The sequence below is a fragment of the Rattus norvegicus genome, chromosome 8, assembly GCF_021556685.1.
Source record: "Rattus norvegicus strain SHRSP/BbbUtx chromosome 8, alternate assembly SHRSP_T2T, whole genome shotgun sequence".
Lineage (NCBI taxonomy): Eukaryota > Metazoa > Chordata > Mammalia > Rodentia > Muridae > Rattus > Rattus norvegicus.
The window spans coordinates 9809467-9828658 of NC_141541.1; the positions used below are offsets into that span (position 1 = coordinate 9809467).

Consider the following 19192-nt stretch of genomic DNA (forward strand, 5'->3'; position numbering starts at 1 on the left):
TGAGTATCATTGAAAGTTCATCATTGTTATGAACTGTGCTGAATAATAAATAAATCTCTTCTGTCACTTGAAAACTCCAGAGATTTTAGCATAGAGCCAAAGACCAGGACCAGATATCTGTTTCTTATTAAAAAAAAAGGAAGCCACTGATGAACTAGGATTTTGGTCCTAGACAGTAGTCAAACATATATTAGGCTGAGCCATTTCTGGACCTTTCATCAATTCAGGTGGTCTTTTTGAATTTTCCAGGATGAAGTAGAATAAGAAGATGATAGAGATAAATCAGATCCCAAACCCGTGGTCCTCCCTAGACAGGGATACACACTCCATAGGGACTCAATGTAAAATTACACTGAAATTTTTAAAAATAAATGTGACCTAGTATTATTTTAAAAATCTTTCAAATATATCCATGTTAGTGCACTGAATATGATTTACATATATTATATATAAAATAAAATGCTATTGAATTCTTACCATCTGCCCCAAACCTCACTGCTGTGTACATTGCAATACCTTATTGCTTGAACAATGAATCTCTCTCAGTGTTTCTTGCCTTCCAACCATATATACATTAGATAATTAATTTACACAGCAGTCGGGAAAGATCTAGCTGGTAAAATTTTATAAACTTATTTTGCCTAGAGAGAAACTGAGGCACATGACATAAGGGCCTCATGATCACTGTCAGGGATATTTAGTCCACATATTATCATTTCTACTTGTCCTTTACATTACCCTTCCCAGTGCAGTGAAAACCCTTCAGTAAGCAAAGGCAACAACTTCCCATGAGTTTCTCTGAACACTCGGACCTCATGTTCCTTACGCCACTTCCTTCTAGCAATCCTAATGGAAAAAATAAACACATGTGAGACTTATGTGCCTCTGATCACTGGCATTATGACACTTGCTTGGGACTTTAACACCTGAAGTCATTTAGGGAAAGGTGAGATAAGGAGTAAGATTCTTGACCAACTGAAGGACAGGTTATTTAATGGATCTTATAGAAAGACCCAAGATCTGAGAAGTCCCAGAATAGAATAAATGCTCTGTAGAGAATGTAAGTTATGTCACTGAAGGCACATTAACTTGGGATGGGTGAAGGAACAACAAGGATCAACTGGATACACAGAATAATTATGGGTCTGTGCTGTTGTTTATAGGCCTGAAGTACTGTGCTTCTGTGACCACTCATAAGAGTAATCCTGTGCTAATGTAGAATTCATTCACTCCCTGTTGTAACCAACCAGCAGTTACTGATTAACACACATAGTCCCTTCTGTTATATGCCTTTCTTTTTGTGAAACACAAAAATTGTTTTAATAAATGAATGTAGTTTTCAAACAAAGTATATGAAAGTAAAAACATTTGATATTACAAGTTAACAACCAATGGGAAATCAAGTATATAATTTTTTTAAATCATAAGGAGTTGTGTGGAATTAGCAATAAAATTACTTGTACACTTTCTTTACAACAAAATAGAACCTGGTAAACTATAGGGATACATTTTTTTACAAGACAAGTAATTATGAAATAACGTTACATGTGAGATTAGAATAAAAAATATATGGATAAATACAGAATATGTTCTTCATTTTATGGCAATAGTTTTTCTTCCTTCTAAATTATATATTTAACTTAAAGAATTACAGGAAAACACAACCAAACAGTTGTGAAGGAATTAAACAAAACCATCCAGGATTTAAAAATGGAAATAGAAACAATAAAGAAATAACAAAGGGAGACAACCCTGGAGATAGAAAATCTAGGAAAGAGATCAGCAGTCACACATGCAAACATCACCAACAGAATACAAGAGATAGAAGAGAGAATCTCAGGGGCAGAAGATACTATAGAACACATCGATGCAACAGTCCAAGAAAATGTGAAATGCAAAAAGCTCATAAGCCAAAACATCCAGGAAATCATGAGAAGGTCAAACCTGAGGATAATAGGTATAGAAGAGAGTGAAGACTCCCAACTTAAAGGGCCAATAAATATCTTGAACAAAATTGTAGAAGATGCCCATGAACATATAAGAAGCCTACAGAACTCCAAATAGATTGGACCAGAAAAAAATCCCTCTCAGCATATAATAGTCAAAACAACAAATACACAAAACAAAGAAAGCATATTAAAAGCAGTAAGGGAAAAGTGCAAGTACCATATAAAGGCAGAGCTATCAGAATTACACCAGACTTCTTATGTGGTCATTCTAAAAGACAGTTTTTAAAGAAAAGAGATTCCTTGGCCTATGAAGGTGTCAATCATGTACTTCTCGAAGAAACCTTGGTGAGCAAATTGATTCAAAATGAAAAGTGGTTTATAAGCTCCTACAGTGACTACTGGGACATGCAACTCAACCTACCTTTAAAATATGTTAACAGATGACAGCTATTTTTTTCTCAGAAAAAGTTCTAAACACCATGTTCTGAAGCTTCTTTTTAATTATATAGGACATTGTGGTTGTCATAATGGAAGAAGTTGGTATTCTCTCAGGATAGATTGTTGAATTTCAAATTTGACAAACATTGCCTAAACTAGTTTTTAGGTCATACACATTTCTACAGGTTCTTAGCTTCAGTTAGTTGGAAAGTCATAAGATATCATGTGTAGGTCTCAATTTCTAAACAGCTAAAGTCAGCTTTACTAAAAAAATGAATGAAGTCTCATACTTTCTAGGTATGACTTTGTGGAAGTTGAAGATGTCTCAGAAAGCAGCACTGTTGTCAGAGGAAGATGGTGTGGCCATAAGGAGATCCCTCCAAGGATAACTTCAAGAACAAACCAGATTAAAATCACATTTCAGTCTGATGACTATTTTGTGGCAAAACCTGGATTCAAGATTTATTATTCATTTGTGGTGAGTAGGTAACCCGTTCTCTGATCCAAACACACTGACTTTATAGAGCATAAGGATAATTTTCTTTGATTAAATACAGTACTGTAAGAGTAATGTAGTTCCTTATTGCACGTATTATTCCTTCGCTCTGGACAGAATCTTTAAAAAATGCCTGGGTTTATAAGTAAAACCATTTGGATATAGTGTGTCAAACTTGAGGGCATGAGCTTTGAGGAAAAATTAGAACATAGAAATGGGAGTCTATAGTGTAATAATTTCAACCAAAGCAAGGTGAGTATATATATACTCAAATGGTGTGTGTGTGTGTGTGTGTGTGTGTGTGTGTGTGTATTAAACATGTTTTAAGATTTAAAACAGAAAACCAAATATTTCTCGCTTTGATTTGAAAAGTTATTCACAAATTTTATCATAGAATTAAAATCCTGCTGATTTAACTTAAAAAATGCTGAAGAGTTGAGAAGGGGCCAGGTTGCTGACCTAGAGTCTGAGGATTAGTAAGCATCTTAATGCCCATCAAGTCCTACTTTGGGCTCAATAATCTGAATCCTGTTTTATACACTCATGATTATTCATAACTGGCATTCTACCTAAACCTCTTAACAGCCATTTTCAACATCAAATGGTTCTGAGTGTTTGTAAATATCCAACCTCATAGTGGGCTGGAATCTAAATTATAGTTAATCCTAGCTGCTGGGCCACATATGTTCATATATCATCATTTTTCATCCATTCATCTGGCATAATGGATAAATGTCAACTAGAACATAGTATGTAAATGGTATATATTTGCTGTATCTTTTTGTCTTTTCTGTTCAAATTGAATTCAGAAAAGAAAAATGGCTTACTGCTTTTATCATCTAATTTTTTTTGCATTGTTCTGAGCTATTAAACACTCTAAGAATTCTATGTCAGAACAGTCAATAAAAAACTAGCATAAATGGACACTTGTTCAAGTTTCCCTAGTTTCTTCTTCAACTCCTCCTGGATAACCCCCAAGGCAATGTCTCTCTCACTTGCTCTTCCTTCCTTCATCTACACCCTTCCTCTTCCCACTACACTCACTGAGTGCATTACTGTGGCACGTAATCTTTATTGCTGCACATATGTTCATGGGTATGGGGCATTTTCTAACCTCCTGGGCTACACCACTGAGAAGAACTGTCTCTCCCATCAACTGTCAGCAGCACCTCAGCTAGGCGATGCACCTTATGGTCTTCTTCACTTTCTAAGCTTTCCACATGGTCATGACTCTTCATTTCTCATCCATTCATCTAAATAAAGGATGAATGTCAAGTAGAACCTTGTCCCTAATGGCATCTATGGAAGAGATGGCTTTTCTCCCCCAGCAGCCTGCAAAACACCTTTGGCACCATGAAAGCAAACAAGCAGTGGGGGAAGCTTCCAGGTCAGTGCCAGTTTGATCACTTATGTTTATAACCAATGTGTGTGATGTCTTCAGCAACAAGACCTTACTACCTAGTTCTACTGGGTAATCAAGAACATAGTCTGTATTATCCAAATAGACCTCACATGGGGTTTAGAGATGACCCCCAATCCAAAAACTTGACACAGTACATCTCACACCTGTAAATGGGCTTTTTGTTTCTTTGATTGAAACCAGAGTTACCTGTTTTGGGATATACTGACTGGTCAACAGGTCTCCACGATTCTCATCTCTGTCTCTCCCCAGAACTGTAATTACAGGTACTAACCTGCACAGTTGACTTGTACGTGAATGCTGGAGATCTGAACCCAGGTCCTCATATTGGCACAACAAGCAGTTTATGTACAAAGCCATTTCCCCAGACCTTAAGATATCTTATTTCTCATATCACTGTTGCTAAGGTAAAACATTTGTGTAGTACAAATATGACCTTGACAAATAATGAGTGCAATAGTATGAGAGGTTAGGGTTTATAATGCAGACTCTGTTCTTTGTCTATCCAATGTTAATGAGGATACAAGCTGTGGGAGTTGCTGGAAGCATCACAGGATGAACCATGAAGAAGGAGAATGTTTAACCCAACTTAGTAAGTGCTGGTTAAATCTCCTAGAAAATATAACACCAGGAGATTTATTTTTAGCATATGTTATACAGTACAATTTGGAAAAAGAAAAGTTTCTTGGTGTAATACAATCCCAGTACATGAAGACATAAGTACATCAAAACTCAATTCAAAGTACATGTGACCACGAAGACGGATTCTATTGCATAAGCACCTAGGATCTTATATGGTCTCTGACTGAGATAGTGTAGTTGTCAACAGGCTATAAATTACACGTGACAGCTCCCCTACGGATAGCTTCTACTGACTGAGAAACAAAGTCAAATATAAAGGTCTCAGAAGAGAGATCATGGACATGTGCATGAGGTATGGCTCTAGCAAAGGTCACCAGGTCATTACCAACATTTACTCCCAGCCTTCTAGTTGAAAAGCAGGTATTCATTTCCTTCTCTGAGGAGACAACCCTGTGTGATTAATGTCCTTAGTTTCCTTGATGATCTATGGGTGCAAAGACCTTTATGCTACCAATAGACAGTCTTCATGGTCTGATGACAACTGTTGCACATTGGCCCATTAATTTATCTCCATCTCTACAGATAACTGTACCATAAAGGAATGGCATAGGACTGTATTTTTCCTATTGATCTCTCAGTTGATTCACTGAGGTGTGTATGCCTTTCGGAATAATCTTCTTCCACTAAATATGGACAGCTAGGACCAAAGAGTTTAGAGACTGTCACAGGCAAAATGAGTTCAATGTCTAGGAATCCAAAAACTCTAGACAGGTGGCTTTTTAACAGAATTCTTCTGTCTGACTTTTTTCACTAAGTATAGAAAGTCTCATGAGTCTTGAACATGGTGTTTAGAAAAACATTTTATTTCTATGTGTACTTTCCTTGGAGAGATGTTATAAAGCACAGTTTGAAGCAGTAAGTGGGCCTAGATACAAGTTAATAGGAAGATGGTAGGCTTAAAGTGATCAGCTGCCAGTAAGTATACTTAAATAGTGATTATTAGGATGTTATTTCTGAGGCTGAATGAAGCTCTTTTGTATCATCTTATTTAAAGAACAGTAGGCATTCTAGAAACTTGAGCCTTAAAAATTGCTTTTAGGAGGTAGCACACCCCTAGGAAATGGCAAGTAGCTGTGAGGAAAAGCAGTGGTGACCTTCACAGCTCCATCTTTCTGATTTGTGCCTCCTATCTGGTGTCTCTGTCTTTCTAACTCAGTGACTGTCCACCAGGGCACACTTTCACAAACACATCTTCAGAGGATGCATGCAGTAGGTTGTCAGGGATCTGAAGACTCAATGTACTAGAATTCCATCTACATGTCCTGTTTTCATAGATTTTAAGTGTCCAATTTATATTTAATCAAATTTTATTATATCAGATTATAGAGAAATAATGGGTGACACTGAAGTAGTGTGGTTTGAGTTGGAAATGAATCTTCCACATAAGTTATTTAATGTACTTAGCATTCAGTCTTCTGCCTTTTCCCCTAGCACCTGTCAAATTTCCCCTTCAGAGCAGACAAATAAACAGAGCTATATAATGAGGGCTGCTTCATTTCAGAAGCAGTTTTTGCTTGATGCTGATAGTGTGAGAATGAACAAGGTTTTGCTCTATGTATATGCACCTGATTATGTAACACTGGGTTTGTTACAAGATTTTAGAAGAATGCAACTGCTTCTCTCAATACCCACATAGTCAGTGCTCAATGCCGATAGTTATACTACGTTCCCCATTAGTAATTACGTGTGTGTGTGTGTGTGTGTGTGCGTGTGTGTGAGTGTGTGTGTGTGTATCAGTCTCCTCCAGGCAAAAGACAATTAACATTTTGAAGAAAAGAGTAGCACAAACATTTTTCCCATATGTAATCTATACAGTGCCATGTACCAGAGGGTTTGTAGAAATAACTCTTCTCTGAGAAAGTGACTCATACTAGAACTGCATGACTCCACATCCTTGCATTGTCTTTTTCCTCATTCCACTGCACTGAGGAGAATAGATGTCTTCAGGAGGCGTAATTAAGCAGAATGTACAATGCTATCAAGCACGCACCAGATGCAACTCTCTAAATAAATGAAGCCTGCCCACCTACCATCCAATCTGTGGTGAAGTGATCAAAATGGGGTGAATGGTTAGGAAAACCATTCTAATGTCCAGTATATCATTGTACAGGGTGTTCGTGGACAGACACCTCTACAGACAGGATGATGTATGACTATGAATTTCAACTCTGCTATTTATTGCACCTCCTTACCTCCACAATGAAAATGATTTTTATGACATAAGTTTTGATGATTGAATTAGTTTTCATAAGCCATTCTGCATGGAATATACTAATCACTCAGATACATATTATTATAGTTACCACCAATGGTATTACTACCATATCAGGTGGCATGGGAGGGAAACTGTCTTTGCCAGTGTATGTAGTTACAAATTTGTATAGGTGGCATGGGAAACTGTCTTTGACAGTGTATGTAGCTATGAACGTGTGTTGCATTGTGCAGTGTATGTGTATGAAGATATGGAGTGTGTATACACATGTAAATGTATGTGTGCGTACTGTGTGCTCTGAACATATTTCACTTTCTTTATCCAAGGATGAAATATTTTATTGTATGTTATAATAAACATGAGAACTCTAAATCTTACAGTATAGTATTTACAATGTGTTTAATAGTAAGAAATTATTTTAATTACATATGAGTGTTCATTGGAAAGTGACTCAAACATTTTTGTCATGTTAATAAGGCTTACTGTATTTCATATGTTTAAATGTGTTAAAGCCCACCATTAACACTTCTGAAAACGTTTTTAAAAAGCAATTTTATCAGAGCAATCCCTTAAATCTTACCCCTATTGTGAACGAACCTCAAGTGGACCCATTAGGAATCTCATAAGATTAAAGCTCAAATGAATCAAAGATTTCCATACAAATAACTGCTGAATATAGAGGGGAAAAGAATGAGTTGGAAGAAGAGGAAAACATAGATTAGGAAGAGCGACATCCTGGGTTACACAAGATAAGCCCTCTATTGTACTGCCATAGGTGCTAATATTGTTCATCAATAATGTCAAAATTGTACAGCAAAAGTAAAATTATCAACAGCAAAAAGATAGACACCTAATTCTAATGGAAAGATGAATTATTTTAATGTAATATTTTATTAATTCTTGGAGAACTCCCCACAATGTACTTTAATCATGTCTGATCATTCCACTGAGCTGAATTATTTTAAAAAATAAAAGACCATTGTTCTCTTCTCTTTAGAATTTGTGGAAATTGCATCATGATTTGCAGAGCCAGATAACATTTTTGCAGTACTCCAAACCTCTTCTCGTGCTTGGCCATTTGCACAGAGTTGCTAAGCATGAGAAGTGACATCCACAGCAGAGACTATTCATTCCCGTTTCTCTCCCCAAACACATTTTCCTAGAAGTTTGGAGCTTTAGAAACTGTAGTATTGCTTCTTGGCACTGGGAGGGGACAGGTAAGCACAGCTTAGTTGAAGGACCAATAAAAACCGATAAAAGAGCAATATACTGAGCACTAGAGAAGGTCTCAAAATAAAAAACCAGGAGGCAAAAAGTGATTTGAAGCAAAATGCTAACTGAGATCTGAAGCATTATAAGGCACCGATTTGAGGTTGTAGGAGCACAGCAGACACAACCATACAGCTGGAGCAGAGGGAAGCAGTGTTATCCCTTAGGTTGTGGCAATTTTTTTAGTGCCTTGGTACCCCTGCTGCTGAAGGAAGAGAGGTGGCAGAACCACAGTTACTGCCTTCGTGTCAGGTAAAAGGGAAGAAGAGTGGGCTTGGGGTACTGACCTATAACCCACTTTACTAAGGAAGTTACCAATGCCTCCTTGGGCTACAGAGTGAGCTCAAAACCAGCTTGGGGAACTTAGCAAAACCCATTCTCAACAAAAGCAAGAAAGCAAGGAGAGAGAGAGAGAGAGAGAGAGAGAGAGAGAGAGAGAGAGAGAGAGAGAGAGAGAAGAGCTGTAAGTCAACAATAGAGCACTTGCCTACCATGTTCAAGATCCCAGGTTCAATCCCTAATACTGAAAAAAAAGTGAGAGAACAAAAAAGGAACTTTCTTATCCTTATCCATGGCCCATCCTATTTTAGATACATCTTAAGGTTGTTTGTTTGTTTGTTTGTTTGTTTATATGGAATAAAATAGCTGAACCAGAAGGTCATGTAAGCCCAGACACTTTAAAAAGTATGTTCATGATATTGAATAACATTGACAGAAAGAAAACCAGGTATGTGGCCATGGGCAGACATAGTAGGGAAAGAAGCTATCCCCAAAGTCCCCAAGCCAACTGTGCTGGTCCCCAAAGCTAGCCCCTTCTACAAGTTCATGACACATGCCATCTTACGAACAGCCTCAGTACCCAAGCACTTAATAAAGTGAAAGAAAATAGTCTTCTTTAGTGTTTCTCAAATGTCACTAACTCTAGAGATTGCTCTGAATGAGGAGCTTTCTCCCTGGGAGCATAAAGTGAATCAATTATTTTAATCAGATTGTTTTTCTATTATATAAATGTATAACAGAGCTGTAATAGAGTTCATGACCGAGAAAGAGAAAAAATCTTCTGTAATCCTGTGGTGAAAAATAATTGAGCAAAGATATGGCTAGGTAAATAAAAGGAAGGGGTGAAGGGTCAAAGTTGGACTCCTCTGGTGGGTATAGCAAAAGGTGAGGAAGGAAAGAAGTGCTGAGTATCTGCGAAGAGCCAAGTCAGTAGGAGAAAAGAATCTGTTAGCCTTGCTTGGGTTACTTAGTTGTACACTGGTTTCAATGTGCTGCAAAGATTATGTCTACTGTGCTCCTATTATACCATAAACTAGGGTTAATTCTATTGTTTAAAGTAGCCCAGTTAGCAGACTTGCTTTTATAGGAAACCACCATTTTGAAAATACAATCCTGGCAACAAGGATAACAGCAACAGCAATAATAATAGTAAGAGTAATAATAATAATAATAATAATAATAATAATAATAATAATAATGCTATTGATACATAAGAATTATAATATAAATAATAGTTAATGAAGCTTTGGATCCTTCAAGGATTTGATATAGAGGATTCTATAAGGTGTCTAATGTATACCTAATACCTGCATATCATAAATCATATGCTGTTTGACAAGGAATTATTCATGAAAACTGATTTATCATTCTCCACCTAGAATGGAGAGCTTTGGCAGCTTGGAGAACTAGCATTACCTCATATCTGAGGTCTTAAGGAGTCCCAAGGACAGTGCCACCAAGCCCTGCTCTTTTTACCTTTGTATGTCAGGCAGCTTCTGGGAGTGCTTTCTTGCATGTTGACGAGGCTTTTCTGACACAAGAGTGTTTGAAATCTTATTTACTACCATAAGTAATTTTCATTACAAACCCCATTTGCTGATCACATGAGCAGATCCCTCTCTTGTGTGTTGAGTAAGCATACTTCCAGCTTTGAGGGAGATGCTGTTTAATGTTCTTTCTCATGTTTAATTATACTATCATGCAACCAATAAACTTGTACCATGAAAAGCCAAAAAGCTTTCGTGTGTTTATAGATGAGTGCCTTTTGTGTTTTACATATTACTTTCTTCCTATAAGTGTGATTTTTTGGTGTAGTCATATCTTGGGAGGAAAACAAAGATGATAAGAGCTACTCAACTATGCTAGCAAATGGCTTGCACTTTTAGGATAGGCTTAAGATAGATATACCACTTTAGTTTTTAAAAGTGAGGAAATGGCCAGAGAGATGATTTAAGGAGAAAAAGCACTTACTGCCAAGACTGAGGACCTGAATTCAATTACTTGTGCCCACATGACTGAAGGCACAAAATCCCCTTCCAACCTACACATATACACTGTGGCATATGTGTAAACACACACACACACACACACACACACACACATACACACACACACACACACACGAATACACAAGCACACACACCCTCAATAAATGTATAAAAGAAAAATTGAAGGTGATGAAGCCAGGCATGATAAAGTATGATGGATGTAATCTCGGCACTGGAGAGGAGTAAGCAGAAATTGCATTAATTTAATTCCAGCTCAGACTACATAGTGATTTCCAGGCTAATCTCAAACAAGGGTAATGAAGCAAACTTTCTCCTAATGTTGCACACTTCACAAAAGTTTCTGTAGACTTATTTGAATAAGAAGAAATTCAAATTCTGTGGGAGGGAACTGCACATTTTTGTCAATGTGAAGGCTATGATATAATCCTTCCAGAGTCTTTGTAGTTTGAGAGGATGGGGACTCTTAACCTTAAAGAGGGGATGGCTTGGTCCATCACAGTAAAGGACATCCCTTAAAGACTGTGTTGACTAAAGAAAGGAAAAATTGGGAAGTCCCACACCCGCGGATCCCGGCCCGCAGCAGCTCTCTGCTCCAAGACCCGGTGAGAGAGAGACCCAAGCGCCTGGTCAGGTGGGCACTCCTGAGGCTGCAGAGCGGAAGAGACCACCAACACTGCTCACCCCTGCCCACATCCCTGGCCCAAGAGGAAACTGTATAAGGCCTCTGGGCTCCCGTGGGGGAGGGCCCAGGAGCGGCAGGACCCCTGCCGGAGACACCGCCGGACCCTGAAGGAAACAGACCGGATAAACAGTTCTCTGCACCCAAATCCCGTGGGAGGGAGAGCTAAACCTTCAGAGAGGCAGACAGGCCTGGGAAACCAGAAGAGACTGCTCCCTGCACACACATCTCGGACGCCAGAGGAAAAAGCCAAAGACCATCTGGAACCCTGGTGCACTGAAGCTCCCGGAAGGGGCAGCACAGGTCTTCCTGGTTGCTGCCACTGCAGAGAGCCCCTGGACAGCACCCCACGAGCAAACCTGAGCCTCGGGACCACAGGTAAGACCAACTTTTCTGCTGCAAGAAAGCTGCCTGGTGAACTCAAGACACAGGCCCACAGGAACAGCTGAAGACCTGTAGAGAGGAAAAACTACACGCCCGAAAGCAGAACACTCTGTCCCCATAACTGACTGAAAGAGAGGAAAACAGGTCTACAGCACTCCTGACACACAGGCTTATAGGACAGTCTAGCCACTGTCAGAAATAGCAGAACAAAGTAACACTAGAAATAATCTGATGGCGAGAGGCAAGCGCAGGAACCCAAGCAACAGAAACCAAGACTACATGCCATCATCGGAGCCCAATTCTCCCACCAAAACAAACATGGAATACCCAAACACACCAGAAAAGCAAGATCTAGTTTCAAAATCATATTTGATCATGATGCTGGAGGACTTCAGGAAAGACCTGAACACACTTAGGGAAGCACAGGAAAACATTAATAAACAAGTAAAAGCCTACAGAGAGGAATCGCAAAAATCCCTGAAAGAATTCCAGGAAAACACAATCAAACAGTTGAAGGAATTAAAAATGGAAATAGAAGCAATCAAGAAAGAACACATGGAAACAACCCTGGATATAGAAAACCAAAAGAAGAGACAAGGAGCTGTAGATACAAGCTTCACCAACAGAATACAAGAGATGGAAGAGAGAATCTCAGGAGCAGAAGATTCCATAGAAATCATTGACTCAACTGTCAAAGATAATGTAAAGCGGAAAAAGCTACTGGTCCAAAACATACAGGAAATCCAGGACTCAATGAGAAGATCAAACCTAAGGATAATAGGTATAGAAGAGAGTGAAGACTCCCAGCTCAAAGGACCAGTAAATATCTTCAACAAAATCATAGAAGAAAACTTCCCTAACCTAAAAAAAGAGATACCCATAGACATACAGGAAGCCTACAGAACTCCAAATAGATTGGACCAGAAAAGAAACACCTCCCGTCACATAATTGTCAAAACACCAAACGCACAAAATAAAGAAAGAATATTAAAAGCAGTAAGGGAAAAAGGTCAAGTAACATATAAAGGGAGACCTATCAGAATCACACCAGACTTCTCGCCAGAAACTATGAAGGCCAGAAGATCCTGGACTGATGTTATACAGACCCTAAGAGAACACAAATGCCAGCCCAGATTACTGTATCCAGCAAAACTCTCAATTAACATTGATGGAGAAACCAAGATATTCCATGACAAAACCAAATTTACACAATATCTTTCCACAAATCCAGCACTACAAAGGATAATAAATGGTAAAGCCCAACATAAGGAGGCAAGCTATACCCTAGAAGAAGCAAGAAACTAATCGTCTTGGCAACAAAACAAAGAGAATGAAAGCACACAAACATAACCTCACATCAAATATGAATATAACGGGAAGCAATAATCACTATTCCTTAATATCTCTCAATATCAATGGCCTCAACTCCCCAATAAAAAGACATAGATTAACAAACTGGATACGCAACGAGGACCCTGCATTCTGCTGCCTACAGGAAACACACCTCAGAGACAAAGACAGACACTACCTCAGAGTGAAAGGCTGGAAAACAACTTTCCAAGCAAATGGTCAGAAGAAGCAAGCTGGAGTAGCCATTCTAATATCAAATAAAATCAATTTCCAACTAAAAGTCATCAAAAAAGATAAGGAAGGACACTTCATATTCATCAAAGGAAAAATCAACCAAGATGAACTCTCAATCCTAAATATCTATGCCCCAAATACAAGGGCACCTACTTATGTAAAAGAAACCTTACTAAAGCTCAAAACACACATTGCACCTCACACAATAATAGTGGGAGATTTCAACACCCCACTCTCATCAATGGACAGATCATGGAAACAGAAATTAAACAGTGATGTAGACAGACTAAGAGAAGTCATGAGCCAAATGGACTTAACGGATATTTATAGAACATTCTATCCTAAAGCAAAAGGATATACCTTCTTCTCAGCTCCTCATGGTACTTTCTCCAAAATTGACCATATAATTGGTCAAAAAACGGGCCTCAACAGGTACAGAAAGATAGAAATAATCCCATGCGTGCTATCGGACCACCACGGCCTAAAACTGGTCTTCAATAACAATAAGGGAAGAATGCCCACATATACGTGGAAATTGAACAATGCTCTACTCAATGATAACCTGGTCAAGGAAGAAATAAAGAAAGAAATTAAAGACTTTTTAGAATTTAATGAAAATGAAGGTACAACATACCCAAACTTATGGGACACAATGAAAGCTGTGCTAAGAGGAAAACTCATAGCGCTGAGTGCCTGCAGAAAGAAACAGGAAAGAGCATATGTCAGCAGCTTGACAGCACACCTAAAAGCTCTAGAACAAAAAGAAGCAAATACACCCAGGAGGAGTAGAAGGCAGGAAATAATCAAACTCAGAGATGAAATCAACCAAGTAGAAACAAAAAGGACCATAGAAAGAATCAACAGAACCAAAAGTTGGTTCTTTGAGAAAATCAACAAGATAGATAAACCCTTAGCCAGACTAACGAGAGGACACAGAGAGTGTGTCCAAATTAACAAAATCAGAAATGAAAAGGGAGACATAACTACAGATTCGGAGGAAATTCAAAAAATCATCAGATCTTACTATAAAAACCTATATTCAACAAAATTTGAAAATCTTCAGGAAATGGACAATTTCCTAGACAGATACCAGGTATCGAAGTTAAATCAGGAACAGATAAACCAGTTAAACAACCCCATAACTCCTAAGGAAATAGAAGCAGTCATTAAAGGTCTCCCAACCAAAAAGAGCCCAGGTCCAGACGGGTTTAGTGCAGAATTCTATCAAACCTTCATAGAAGACCTCATACCAATATTATCCAAACTATTCCACAAAATTGAAACAGATGGAGCCCTACCGAATTCCTTCTATGAAGCCACAATTACTCTTATACCTAAACCACACAAAGACACAACAAAGAAAGAGAACTTCAGACCAATTTCCCTTATGAATATCGACGCAAAAATACTCAATAAAATTCTGGCAAACCGAATTCAAGAGCACATCAAAACAATCATCCACCATGATCAAGTAGGCTTCATCCCAGGCATGCAGGGATGGTTTAATATACGGAAAACCATCAACGTGGTCCATTATATAAACAAACTGAAAGAACAGAACCACATGATCATTTCATTAGATGCTGAGAAAGCATTTGACAAAATTCAACACCCCTTCATGATAAAAGTCCTGGAAAGAATAGGAATTCAAGGCCCATACCTAAACATAGTAAAAGCCATATACAGCAAACCAGTTGCTAACATTAAACTAAATGGAGAGAAACTTGAAGCAATCCCACTAAAATCAGGGACTAGACAAGGCTGCCCACTCTCTCCCTACTTATTCAATATAGTTCTTGAAGTTCTAGCCAGAGCAATCAGACAACAAAAGGAGATCAAAGGGATACAGATCGGAAAAGAAGAGGTCAAAAAATCACTATTTGCAGATGACATGATAGTATATTTAAGTGATCCCAAAAGTTCCACCAGAGAACTACTAAAGCTGATAAACAACTTCAGCAAAGTGGCTGGGTATAAAATTAACTCAAATAAATCAGTTGCCTTCCTCTATACAAAAGAGAAACAAGCCGAGAAAGAAATTAGGGAAACGACACCCTTCATAATAGACCCAAATAATATAAAGTACCTCGGTGTGACTTTAACCAAGCAAGTAAAAGATCTGTACAATAAGAACTACAAGACACTGAGGAAAGAAATTGAAGAAGACCTCAGAAGATGGAAAGATCTCCCATGCTCATGGATTGGCAGGATTAATATGGTAAAAATGGCCATTTTACCAAAAGCAATCTACAGATTCAATGCAATCCCCATCAAAATACCAATCCAATTCTTCAAAGAGTTAGACAGAACAATTTGCAAATTCATCTGGAATAACAAAAAACCCAGGATAGCTAAAGCTATCCTCAACAATAAAAGGACTTCAGGGGGAATCACTATCCCTGAACTCAAGCAGTATTACAGAGCAATAGTGATAAAAACTGCATGGTATTGGTACAGAGACAGACAGATAGACCAATGGAATAGAATTGAAGACCCAGAAATGAACCCACACACCTATGGTCACTTGATTTTTGACAAAGGAGCCAAAACCATCCAATGGAAAAAAGATAGCATTTTCAGCAAATGGTGCTGGTTCAACTGGAGGGCAACATGTAGAAGAATGCAGATCGATCCATCCTTATCACCCTGTACAAAGCTTAAGTCCAAGTGGATCAAGGACCTCCACATCAAACCAGACACACTCAAACTAATAGAAGAAAAACTAGGGAAGCATCTGGAACACATGGGCACTGGAAAAAATTTCCTGAACAAAACACCAATGGCTTATGCTCTAAGATCAAGAATCGACAAATGGGATCTCATAAAACTGCAAAGCTTCTGTAAGGCAAAGGACACTGTGGTTAGGACAAAACGGCAACCAACAGATTGGGAAAAGATCTTTACCAATCCTACAACAGATAGAGGCCTTATTTCCAAAATATACAAAGAACTCAAGAAGTTAGACCGCAGGGAAACAAATAACCCTATTAAAAAATGGGGTTCAGAGCTAAACAAAGAATTCACAGCTGAGGAATGCCGAATGGCTGAGAAACACCTAAGGAAATGTTCAACATCTTTAGTCATAAGGGAAATGCAAATCAAAACAACCCTGAGATTTCACCTCACACCAGTGCGATTGGCTAAGATCAAAAACTCAGGTGACAGCAGATGCTGGCGAGGATGTGGAGAAAGAGGAACACTCCTCCATTGTTGGTGGGATTGCAGACTGGTAAAACCATTCTGGAAATCAGTCTGGAGGATCCTCAGAAAATTGGACATTGAACTGCCTGATGATCCAGCTATACCTCTCTTGGGCATATACCCAAAAGATGCCTCAACATATAAAAGAGACACGTGCTTCACTATGTTCATCGCAGCCTTATTTATAATAGCCAGAAGCTGGAAAGAACCCAGATGCCCTTCAACAGAGGAATGGATACAGAAAATGTGGTACATCTACACAATGGAATATTACTCAGCTATCAAAAACAACGAGTTTATGAAATTCGTAGGCAAATGGTTGGAACTGGAAAATATCATCCTGAGTGAGCTAACCCAATCACAGAAAGACATACATGGTATGCACTCATTGATAAGTGGCTATTAGCCCAAATGCTTGAATTACCCTAGATCCCTAGAACAAACGAAACTCAAGACGGATGATCAAAATGTGAATGCTTCACTCCTTCTTTAAATGAGGAAAAAGAATACCCTTGGCAGGGAAGGGAGAGGCAAAGATTAAAACAGAGACTGAAGGAACACCCATTCAGAGCCTGCCCCACATGTGGCCCATACATATACAGCCACCCAATTAGACAAGATGGATGAAGCAAAGAAGTGCAGACCGACAGGAGCCGGATGTAGATCGCTCCTGAGAGACACAGCCAGAATACAGCAAATATAGAGGCGAATGCCAGCAGCAAACCACTGAACTGAGAATAGGTCCCCTATTGAAGGAATCAGAGAAAGAACTGGAAGAGCTTGAAGGGGCTCGAGACCCCAAAAGTACAACAATGCCAAGCAACCAGAGCTTCCAGGGACTAAGCCACTACCTAAAGACTATACATGGACTGACCCTGGACTCTGACCCCATAGGTAGCAATGAATATCCTAGTAAGAGCACCAGTGGAAGGGGAAGCCCTGGGTCCTGCTAAGACTGAACCCCCAGTGAACTAGTCTATGGGGGGAGGGCGGCAATGGGGGGAGGGTTGGGAGGGGAACACCCATAAGGAAGGGGAGGGGGGAGGGGGATGTTTGCCCGGAAACCGGGAAAGGGAATAACACTCGAAATGTATATAAGAAATACTCAAGTTAATAAAAAAAAAAAAAAAAAAAAAAAAAAGAAAGGAAAAATTGCAAGAAAACTCAAGGTATTTGAGAGTGATGTGGATACCCAGCCTTGAAAACTGAGAATCTATTGCACTTACCATTTCTTCTCAGCTGAGTAGAAGTAATACAAGAAGCCAAAAGCATACAAAGACATTCTGATCACAAGGCAGCATGGCTCAGAACTTGCTAGCAAAGATAGAACTGAGAACTTCTTTGGGACAAAGTTCCAAAGTGGGTGGTTTTAAGTGATTCCCAGTCAGACACAAAGATCGTAGGAAAACATTGAGGTCAATAATATCCATGGGTCCACTCATTCCACCATCTGCCAGAAGAACAGGAGCTTGGTTATCGATGGTCATAAACAGGCAGAAAAGCAGGCAGGGAAGGAAGTCATTGAGCCCTGTGGTGCTGAGCACATGAACTCTGGAAGTAGAAAAAAGTCAAGGGACAGTCAGTGCTGGAATCAGACCTACCCAAGGAAAGATAATGGAACAGAGGGTGTGGATAGGGGAAAGGAAATTGTAGTGAAGGAATGATAGATTTAAACAATGAGATCAAAATTTTTGTCACTATCCCTGTGTCTATGGTCTGAGCATGGTTAGACAATGGACAACACTGTCCCCTTTCAGTGATTTATGTATAGTTTTTAAGCAGTCATCTTTGGGGACTGAATTCTACTCACTCTGTTTCTATGGAACCTAATTCTCTGGTGGCATTTTTCTTATGAACCACAACCCCTCTCCTCCTTAAATATAAGCAAAAGGCAGTTGAGGAATGCAGATATTAAAAAAGAATCCTTATCATTAATGTTTACCACTTGGGAAAACTAAAACAAGCTTCTATGCCATGTAGTCCCCTCAGTGTGAAGATTCTGTGAGCATCTTATTCTTCAGGTCTCCTTTTCTCTTTCCCTGATGCCCTCTTTTAATGCTGTTATGCTGGGGATTTTTTCTCTTAAATTGCTTTTAAAAAATCGCTCCTCTAAACAAGGATACCTAATTGAACATTCTTTTTATTTTTCTCGGTGAAGACCACTGCTTGAATGAGACATTTTAAGTATTTTTGAGAAAAAATATTTTAATGGTCATTTAATCAAATGGAATTATAAATGCACAACAGACACACACACACACACACACACAGAGAGAGAGAGAGAGAGAGAGAGAGAGAGAGAGAGAGAGAGAGAGAGAGAGAGAGAGAGAGAGAGTTTGCGGTGATGGTTTGCAGTGAATGCCTGAAGACCTGAGTTTGGATCCCTAGAACTCACATAAAGCCAAATGTGGTGGGACAAATTCCAGTGAGATGGAAACTCTGGAAGCTCTTAGGTCATCTAGCCTGACCCGTACAGTGGCAGATGACAGAAACCCTTACCTAGACAACAGGAGGACAAGGGCTGACAGTTCAGGTTGCCACACATGCCTCCTGACATGTTTACTCCTGTACTTCTCTCACTCACATATGTGAATGTGGCCTCCCAAATACAATATATTGCACATATGTGT

The 19192-nt window shown here is 39.0% G+C and overlaps 1 protein-coding gene across 2 annotated transcripts in view; it reads left to right on the top strand.

Moving 5' to 3' along the window:
• The window catches only part of Pdgfd (platelet derived growth factor D), a 232886-nt gene that overhangs the window by 133705 nt on the left and 79989 nt on the right, over positions 1-19192 (top strand). For both annotated transcript variants that reach the window (NM_023962.3, XM_087563639.1), the window contains 1 exon segment: positions 2685-2865. In NM_023962.3, the coding sequence (NP_076452.1) occupies positions 2685-2865 (181 nt within the window).